This window comes from Nicotiana sylvestris, chromosome 6, assembly GCF_000393655.2.
Source record: "Nicotiana sylvestris chromosome 6, ASM39365v2, whole genome shotgun sequence".
In the NCBI taxonomy this organism is placed as follows: Eukaryota; Viridiplantae; Streptophyta; class Magnoliopsida; order Solanales; family Solanaceae; genus Nicotiana; species Nicotiana sylvestris.
Window position 1 is genome coordinate 174,466,818 of NC_091062.1, and position 10,538 is coordinate 174,477,355.

A 10,538-nucleotide genomic window follows, 5' to 3' on the forward strand; every position below is an offset into this window, starting at 1 on the left:
GGCTCGGCGTCAGGAAGCAGGTATTGGTCACGCAGATAGGTCCGTAAGTGCGAGGGTTCGTGACTTTATTAATTTAGACCCTCCAGTATTCACTGGAGCAGACCCGAATGAGGACCCTCAAGTATTTATTGATAGAGTACAGAGGACGTTACGGGTAATGAAGGCCACTGAGACTAAGTCAGTTGAGCTAGCTTCCTATAGACTCCGAGATGTTGCAGTTAATTGGTATGAGTCTTGGGAATTGTCCAGAGGTGAGAATGCCCCTCCAGCGGTATGGTAGGAGTTTACAGAAGCTTTTCTTCGCCATTATCTGCCACCAGAGCTTAGGCGAGCCAGAGTTGATAGGTTCCTGACCCTTCGGCAGGGAAATGTGAGTGTTCGAGAGTACTGTCTTCAGTTTGATTTGTTGTCTAGGTATGCTCCCACTATTGTATCTAAGATGGAGGATCGGGTTCACCGGTTCATGATGGGGTTAGAACCTTACTTGCTTAACGATTGTATCTCGGTTTCACTTCATCCATACATGGATATTTCTCGTATTCAGGCGTACGCTCAAGGTGTAGAGGAGCGTAAACAGAAACAGAGGGCCGATCGTGAGCATGATAGGGCCCAAAATAAGAGGGCGAGGTCTTCGGGTCCTTCTGATGAGTTTCGAGATGGTCAGAGGCAGCAGTATTTGAGATATCCATCCCAGTCCTCGGCTAGTACGCCCCCTCAGTTTGGAGGAAAGAGATTTGATCGTTCTACATATTCAAGGCTTGGTCAGAATTTTAGGGCCTCAGGTTCTCAGTATAGGGGTGAGTCAAATCCGATGAGGCCACCCTTGCCACGATGTACTCAATGTGGTAAGCAGCATACCGGGAAATGCCGTATGGGACTAGATGTTTGTTATACTTGTGGTTATCCGGGCCACATTATGAGGTATTGTCCGATGAGAGGTGATACAAGCATAGCTCAGCCAGCGGGATCTGTGGCTGGATTGTCATCATCAGTACGCCCCCTAGGCAAAGTCCCCAAGCACCAATGAGTTGTGGTAGAGGCAGAGGCGGAGCATCTAGCTCGAGCAGCCCTCAGAACCGCATTTATGCATTGGCAGGACGACAGGACCAAGAGTCATCGCCTGATGTTGTTACAGGTATATTATTAGTCTCCTCCTACGATGTATATCCACTAATTGATCCAGGTTCGACCTTATCATACGTTACTCCGTTGATTGCTAGTAAGTTTGAAATAAAACCTGAATTGGTTAAACCTTTTGAGGTGTCTACACCTATTGGGGACTCGGTGATAGCTAAGCAGGTATATAGGGGTTGTATAATAATAGTTCATGGTCGACCTATCGTAGCAGACTTAATCGAGTTAGATATGGTAGAATTTGATGTTATAATGGGTATGGATTGGTTGGCTTCTTGTCATGCCAATGTTGATTGTAGATCGAAGATAGTCCGATTTCAATTTCCGAGGGAGCCTATTTTTGAGTGGAAAGGTAACACGGCATCGCCGAGAGGTAGATTTATTTCCTATCTCACGGCAAGGAAGATGATCAGAAAGGGCTGTATTTATCACTTAGTTCGGGTTCAGGATGTAAGTAGAGTCACCAACTATTCAGTCCATCCCTGTGGTAAATGAGTTTCCAGATACCTTCCATGATGAACTTCCGGGTCTCCCGCCAGAGCGAGAAATTGAATTTTCTATTGACCTACTACCAGATACTCACCCAATATATATCCCTCCCTATAGAATGGCCCCCGCAGAGCTGAAAGAATTGAAAGAACAACTAAAAGACATGCTTGAAAAAGGTTTTATCAGACCTAGTACATCCCCGTGGGGAGCACCTGTGTTGTTTGTAAGGAAGAAAGATGGTTCCTTAAGAATGTGTATTGATTATAGGCAACTGAATAAGTTGACGATCAAGAATAAGTACCCGCTCCCGAGGATTGATGACCTATTTGATCAGTTGCAAGGTGCCAAGTGGTTTTCAAATATAGACTTGAGGTTCGGGTACCATCAAGTATGGGTTAAGGATGAAGATATTCCGAAGACAGCATTCAGGACTAGATATGGGCATTTTGAGTTTCGGGTTATGTCGTTCGGTCTGACCAATGTCCCAGCAGTATTTATGGATTTGATGAACCGTGTGTTCAGACCTTTCTTAGATTTGTTTGTAATTTTATTTATTGACGATATATTGGTATATTCTCGTTCATAGGATGAGCATGCTGGTCATCTGCGTACGGTGCTCAGAGTTCTACAAGAAAGGAAATTGTATGCAAAATTTTCTAAGTGTGAATTCTGGTTGAACTCTGTAACTTTCCTTGGGCATATCATTTCGGGTGAAGGCATCCTGGTGGATACACAAAATATTGAGGCAGTAAAGACTTGGCCTAGGCCCACAACACCAACGGAGGTTCGTAGTTTTCTTGGGTTGGCAGGTTATTACAGGAGATTTGTGGAAGGATTTTCTTCCCTTTCAGCACCTTTAACAAAGTTGACTCAGAAGGGAGCAAAATTTCAATGGACTGATGCTTGTGAACGGAGTTTCCAGGCATTAAAGGATAGATTAACTTCAGCACCGGTTCTCACGCTCCCAGAAGGGACCGGTGGTTATGTTATCTATTGTGATGCTTCAGGCGTTGGATTGGGTTGTGTGCTGATGCAGCATGGTAAGGTTGTGGCTTATGCTTCTAGACAACTAAGAAAGCACGAAAAGAACTACCCGACCCACGATTTAAGAGTTAGCTGCGGTGATTCATGCACTAAAGATGTGGAGGCACTACTTGTATGGCATTCATGTTGATATTTATACGGATCATAAGAGCCTCCAGTACATCTTCAAGCAAAGGGAATTGAATCTTCGTCAAAATAGATGGTTGGAGCTACTTAAAGACTATAACGTTAATATTTTATACCATCCGGAGAAGGCAAACGTAGTTGCCGATGCACTCAGCCGTAGATCTATAGGTAGCCTATCGTATTTGCAGCCAGAAAAGAGGGGAATAGCCCATGAGCTTCATCAGCTAGCTAGTCTTGGAGTTCGGTTACTGGACTCGGGTGACATTGGAATTACTCTTCAGGATACGGCAACATCATCTTTAGTAACTAAAGTGAAGGAACGCCAATACGAGGACCCTATGCTAATTCATTATAGAGATACCACTCTTCAGAAAGAGAAGACACCGTTTGAAATTACCGAAGATGGGGTCCTCAGATACCAAGGGCGATTATGTGTGCCTAATGTTGCGGGGTTGCGTCGTCAGGTCATGGGAGAAACTCACTATTCCCGTTATTCTATCCATCCAGGAGCGACAAAGATGTATCATGACATCAGGGAAATATATTGGTGGGACAGAATGAAAAAGGACATAGCTGAATTTGTTGCTCAGTGCCCTAACTGTCAGCAGGTTAAGATTGAGCATCAAAAACTTGGTGGATTATTGCAGGATATGGAGATTCCGACTTGGAAATGGGAAATAATCAATATGGACTTCATCACAGGCTTACCTCGTACCCAGTGTAAGTTCGATTCGATATGGGTGATTGTTGATAGGCTCACAAAGTCATCCCATTTTCTCCCCGTTAGAACTACGTACTCCTCAGAAGATTATGTGAGGCTGTATATTAAGGAGATAGTACGAGTGCATGGTGTACCTATATCTATTATCTCAGATAGAGGAGCTCAATTTACAGCTAACTTCTGGAGATCCTTCCATAAGGGATTGGGGACTCAAGTAAGTCTTAATACAGCATTTCATCCCCAGACAGACGGACAGGCTGAGCGTACAATTCAAACACTGGAGGATATGTTGCGAGCTTGTGTAATAGACTTCAAAGGTAGCTGGGATAATCATCTGCCGCTTACTGAGTTCGCATATAATAATAGCTACCATTCCAGCATTCAGATGGCTCCATACAAAGCTCTTTAAGGACGAAAGTGTAGGTCACCTATAGGGTGGTTCGACGTTGGAGAATTTGGATTACACGGGCCAGACCTGGTTCAGCAAGCCATAGAAAAAGTAAAGCTTATCCGGGATCGACTATTGACAACTCAGAGTCGTCAGAAGTCATATTCAGACGTGCAACGTCAAGATTTAGAGTTCGGGGTTGATAACTGGGTATTCTTGAAGGTGTCATTTATGAAGGGTGTGATGAGATTTGGCAAAAAGGGTAAACTTAGTCCACGGTATATCGGGCCTTATAAGATCATTCGGAGGGTGGGCCGAGTAGCTTATGAGTTAGAATTGCCCTTGGAATTGGAGTCTGTCCATCCAGTTTTTCACGTATCTATGTTACAAAAGTGCATTGGCAATCCTACCCGAGTAGTGCCCACGAATGATGTACAGATTACAGAGGACTTGTCATACGAGGAAATTTCGGTTGCCATTCTAGACCGACAAATCTGCAAGTTGCGGAATAAGGAGGTAGCCTCCGTGAAAGTGCTTTGGAGGAACAGCAATGTAGAAGAAATGACTTGGGAGGCCGAGGTGCATGTATAAATTTTTCTGTTAACTGAGACGTCATAACCTCAAGGTGCATGTATAAATTTTTCTGTTAATAATTGTCGTTGTCATGTGTATCGTTGAATTATTAAGCTTCTACAAGGAGAATTGGTAGTAGTGCTATGACCAAGCCGACCCTGCCAAAGTTATGCAGATTATGGGGAGTTGAACATTCGAGGACGAATGTTTCTAAGGGGGTAAGGATGTTACATCTCGCATATTCGTACGTTAAAATTTCGTTTTTAGTTAACCGACGTAGACTCGGGGATGAGATCATCTTGACGTTAACGTACTTACGTTATTATAATAAGCGATAAATAAGTGTTATGAAGGATAAAGGAGTATATGGATTAAAGAAAACAAGTTTCGTTGAAAGCGGTCAATTCGGAATAAAATACGGGTCGAGCGATAATACCCGATAATTATGAACTAGTACCATGCAAGGTATCATATGACCACGGTAGTATAATATATAATGTATATACAAACTATTTTAAAAATAAGTAAAATTTTAAGTAATTCGAGATAATTTTTAAATTACGCGGGTAACTTATTAATTACCGGATAACAGGACATTACCCAGTTAACTAATAAGTAGATAATTTTTTTTAATGAATTAACCCCCAAAGCAACGTGTCACAAATCCACAAGGACTAAAGATGACTATTAGTCATTTACTACATGTGGCTACTTAAGGTAAAATTGGAATTTAAACAAAATAAGACTTGTTTTAAGGCTTATCTCATTGTTTATTTTGGACAAGAAGGATCAGAACTCATTTTGTTCATTTGGATAAAAGGATTAGGACGTTCAGTAGTCATTGTTCATCTATAGTCCTTTCTCAGTTCAATTACGCTAGGAGCATGAGCAAATTTTGATTCACAAAAGCTTCCAACGAGAATTTGTTGGAATAATAGCAACGTAAAATTTTGCGGTTCTAAAAGAGTACGGTACAATCTTCTCCAAGAATATTATACGGAGTTTTCCCTTCTCCAGGTATGTTAAGGCCCTCCCTTCTTTCTTTTGGCATGGTTTGGATTATACGAAAGAAATGAGCAAATATACGGTTTCTATAAATTATTCTATTCATAGAAATAGTAGGGGTGTTTATATTCTTGATTCCCTATGAGAATTATTATTTTCTTCTGTTCATGGGTCTCAAAATAATACGCAGTTGGAAAAATTTATTCAGAACGAATATTGAGATTATTACGTATTTTTCATGCATTTCGTACATGTGCATTGACCCATGACCAGATGGCGTTATATATGCGTATATTTGTAAATATATGTATATGGGATATGGAAAAAGGTTACGGCGTTATATACGCATCACCACCTGATCAGTTGGTATATGATGCTGATGTTGCCCACAGTGGCTAAAATAGGATTCAAACGGCGTTATATACGCATATATATGTATGTATTCAAACGGCGTTATATACGCGTATATATGTATGTATATATATATGTATATATATGTATATGGGATATGGAAAAGGTTATGGCGTTATATACGCACCACCACCTGATCAGCTGGTATATGTTGATGATATTGCCCACAGTGGCCGAGATGATATGATGGGATGCCCCCAGTGGCTTGATGATATTATGTACACCATACCATGCATGGCATGACATTTACACGCACGTGCATGACGTTATAAACATTTCAGTATTTACAAAGTTATTCAAATTTAAAAATGTGTTTCAGGATTCCATGTTTCATCTATGTCTTTTACGTACTAATTTCCATGTCTTACATACTCAGTACATTTTTTGTACTGATGCCCTATTTCACGGGGCTTGCGTTTCATGCCCGCAGGTGCAGGTAGGCAAGCTGACGGTCCCTATTCTTAGGATCCCTAATCAGCGAGAGTTGGCGTGCTCCATTTGATCCAGAGTTGCTTTTGATATTGGTACGACACGTTTGTACATATATATGTATATAAGTATGACGTGGCTTAGTCCCGTCTTTGTACAGTTATGCTTCTGTTAGAGGTCTGTAGACAATATGTCTAGTTGGGTTATATGTGGCCTTGTCGGCTTTCAGTTTTTGATGTATAGTTGTCTATAGCAGCCTTGTCGGCTCGCCCACTGTATTCTGTCTGTATACGTACATATGCCTTGATGGCAGGCTTCTTTCACGTATGTTAATTTTGTAATGCAGCAGATGTTATTCAGGTTCATATTTTAGACGTATGCTTAGGGGTGTTTGATAGGTAAGATTCAGGCGCCCGTCGCGGCCCATCGGTTTGGGTCGTGACATCAGCCTTCGGCTTCAGCACCAGTTACTTCCCCACCCGCTTAGCCAGCTTGGGGTGGAGGTCAGTCAGCTAGGGGTCACCCTAGAAAGGGAGGTCGATCAGGTGGTGGTCAGGCCCATTTTTATTCACTCCCAGCCAGACCAGATATTATCGCTTCGGATGCTGTGATTACAAGTATTGTATCAGTCTGCCACAAAGATGCCTCTATATTATTTGATCTTAGTTCCCCTTTTTCATATGTGTAATCATATTTTGCTCATTATTTGGATATGCCCCATGAGTCTCTTGTTTCATCTATATCTACTCTGGTAGGCGATATTGTTGTTATGGACCGCGTATATCGGTCTTGTGTGGTAACCATTGGGGGTTTGGAGACCCGAGTGGACCTTCTGTTGCTTTGTATAGTGGATTTTGACGTGATATTGGGCATGGATTGGCTATCTCCGTGTCGCACTATTTTGGCTGACGTTGGCTATGCCGGGTGTGCCACGGATTGAGTGGTGAGGTTCGTCAGATTATGTTCCCAGTAGGGTGATTTCATTCTTGAAGGCCCAATGGATGGTTGGGAAAGGTTGTCTTTCTTATTTGGCTTTTGTGAGGAATGTCAGTGCAAAGACACTTAGTATCGATTCTGTTCCAGTAGTGAGGGACTTCCCAGATGTGTTTCATGCAGACCTGTCGGGCATGCCACCGGACAGGGATATTGACTTCGGTATCGATTTGGTGTTGGGAACTCAACCCATTTCTATTCTACCGTATCATATGGCACCGGCGGAGTTGAAGGAACAACTTCAAGAACTCCTCGATAAGAGGTTTATTTGACCTAGTGTGTCACTATGGGGTGCGCCTATAATATTTGTGAAGAAGAAGGATGGTACTATGAGGATGTGCATTGATTATAGGCAGTTGAACAAAGTCACAATCAAGAACAAGTATCCTTTGCCTCGTGTTGATGATTTATTCGACCAGCTTCAAAGAGCGAGAGTGTTCTCCAAGATTGATCTCCAGTCAAGGTATCACCAATTGAAGATCAAGGACTCGGATATTTAAGACAGCTTTTAGGACCCGATATGGCCATTATGAGTTCTTTGTGATGTCTTTTGGGCTGACCAATGCCCCAATAACATTCATGCATTTGATGAACAACGTGTTTCAGCCCTATCTCGACTCATTTGTTATTGTATTCATTTATGACATTCTGGTATACTCGCATAGTCAAGAGGAGCACGCTGAACATCTGAGAGTTGTACTGCAGCAGTTGAGGAAGGAGAAGTTTTATGCAAAGTTCTCCAAGTGTGAGTTTTGGCTCAGTTCGGTGGCTTTCTTGGGACATGTAGTGTCCAGTGAGGGTATTCAGGTTGATCCGAAGAAGATAGAGGCGGTTCAAAGTTGGCCCAGGTCGTCCTCGGCCACAGAAATTCGCAGCTTTCTTGGTTTGGCGGGTTATTACCGTTAGTTCGTTCAGGGATTTTCATTTATAGCATCACCCTTGACCAAATTGACTCAAAGGGTGTTCCTTTCATATGGTCGGATAAGTGTGAGGCGAGCATTCAGAGGCTCAAGACTGCCTTGACCACAGCTCCAGTGTTAGTCTTGCCATCAGCTTCAGGTTCTTATATAGTATATTGTGATGCTTTTCGGATTGGCATTGGGTGTGTGTTGATGCAGGAGGGGAGAGTGATTACTTATGCTTCTCGCCAGTTGAAGCCCCATGAGAAGAACTACCCTGTTTATGATTTGGAGTTGGCTGTCATTGTCCACGCATTGAAGATTTGGAGGCATTATCTCTATGGTGTGTCTTGTGAGGTGTTTACTGATTATCGTAGCCTCCGGCACTTGTTCAAGCAGAAGGATCTCAATTTGAGGCAGCGAAGATGGTTGGAGCTGCTAAAGGACTATGATATTAATATTTTGTACCATCCGAGGAAGATCAATGTAGTGGCCGATGCTTTGAGTAGGAAGGCGGTGAGTATGGGCAGTTTGGCATATATTCATGTTGGGGAGAGACCTCTTGTTGTCGATATTCAGGCTTTAGCCAATCGGTTTGTGAGGTTGGACATTTTAGTGCTTAGTCGGATCTTGACTTGTGTGGTTTCTCGGTCTTCCTTGTTTGATTGCATTAGAGTGCCAGTATGATGATCCTCATTTGCTTGTCCTCAAGGATAGAGTTCAACACGACGATGCCAGAGATCTGACTATTGGTGATGATGGGGTATTGAGGATGCAGGGCCGGATATGTGTGCCCAATGTGGATGGGCTTTGGGAGTTGATTCTGGAGGAAGCCCATAGCTCGCGATATTCCATCCATCCGGGTGCTGCGAAGATATACCAGGATTTGAGACAACACTACTGGTGGAGGAGAATGAAGAAAGATATATCGGGATTTGTAGCTCGGTGTCTCAATTATCAGCAGGTGAAATACGAGCATCAGAGACTGGGATGCTTACTTCAGCAGATGGATATTCCAGAGTGGAAATGGGAGCGGATCACCATGGATTTTGTAGTTGGACTCCCACGGATTTTGAGGAAGTTCGATGCTATTTTGGTGATTGTGGGTCGGCTGACCAAGTCTGCGCACTTCATTCCTATGTGTGCTACCTATTCTTCAGAGCGGTTAGCTGAGATTTATATTCGAGAGATTGTTCACCTGTATGGTGTCCTAGTTTCTATCATTTCAGATAGAGGTACTCAATTCACATTGCAGCTTTGGAGAGTCGTATAGCGAGAGTTGGGTACTCAGATGTGTCTTATATGGTTGGGGAGAAGGTTCTACTGAAGGTTTAACCCATTAAGGGTGTTACAAGATTTGGGAAGAAGGGAAAATTGAGCCCTCGGTTCATTGGGCCTTTTGAGGTGCTTCGGAGGATTGTGGAGGCGGCTTATGAGCTTGCCTTTCCACCTAGCTTGTCGAGCGTGCATCCGGTATTTCATGTTTCTATGCTCCGGAAGTATATTGGCGACCCGTCTCACATTTTGGATTTCAGCACAGTTCAGTTAGTCGGTGACTTGACTTATGATGTGGAGCCAATGGCTATTTTGGAGCAGTAGGTCCGAAAGTTGAGATCAAAGGATATAGCTTCAGTGAAAGTGCAGTGGAGAGGTCGGCTCGTGGAGGAGGCTACTTGGGAGATCGAGTGGTAGATGCAGAGCAGATATCCACACCTGTTTGAGGCTTCAGGTATGTTTCTTTACTCGTTCAAGGATGAACGTTTGTTTAAGAGAGGGAGGATGTAAAGGCCCGCCCAGTCGTTTCATGAGTTACAGCCTCATTTCCCCCATTTTCACTTCTTTATGTGTTGTTCAACTGTATTTCATTATATCTTGTTGGTTGTTCTGTGTTCGGAGTGGCCATGGAGTTAAATAAGACACTTAATCTCTTATTTAGAAGCTTAAGTTGGAAAAGTCAATCGGAAATTGACTTATTAGTAGAAAGTCTCGGATTGTGAATTTTGATGGTTTGGATAGCTTCATTAGGTGATTTTGGACTTATGAGCGTGTTTGAAATGTATTTTGGGGATTCATGGTAGATTTAGGCTTGAATTGGCGAAATTGGAAATTTGGTGTTTTTTGGTCGGCATCGAAAATCTTGATATCGAGGTCGGAATGGAATTTCGGAAATTGGAGTAGGTCCGTTGTGTCATTTGTGACGTGTGTGCAAAATTTCAAGTCATTCGGATGAGGTTTGATAGATTTTGGCATCGTTTTGGAAGTTCGGAAATTCTTAGGCTTGAATCCGAGGGTGATTAGGTGTTTCGATGTTGTTTTGAGTGTTCTG

The 10,538-nt window shown here is 42.7% G+C and overlaps 1 protein-coding gene across 1 annotated transcript; it reads left to right on the forward strand.

Annotated features, from left to right (window-relative positions):
* The first annotated feature begins 439 nt into the window (after window positions 1-439).
* LOC138871710 (uncharacterized) lies at window positions 440-8,664 on the forward strand. The gene is made up of 6 exons (XM_070149608.1): window positions 440-991; window positions 2,922-3,257; window positions 3,667-3,728; window positions 7,372-7,575; window positions 7,979-8,120; window positions 8,590-8,664. Exons 1-6 carry the CDS (start codon window positions 440-442, stop codon window positions 8,662-8,664), a joined length of 1,371 nt encoding a protein of 456 aa, XP_070005709.1.
* Window positions 8,665-10,538: the final 1,874 nt, after the last annotated feature.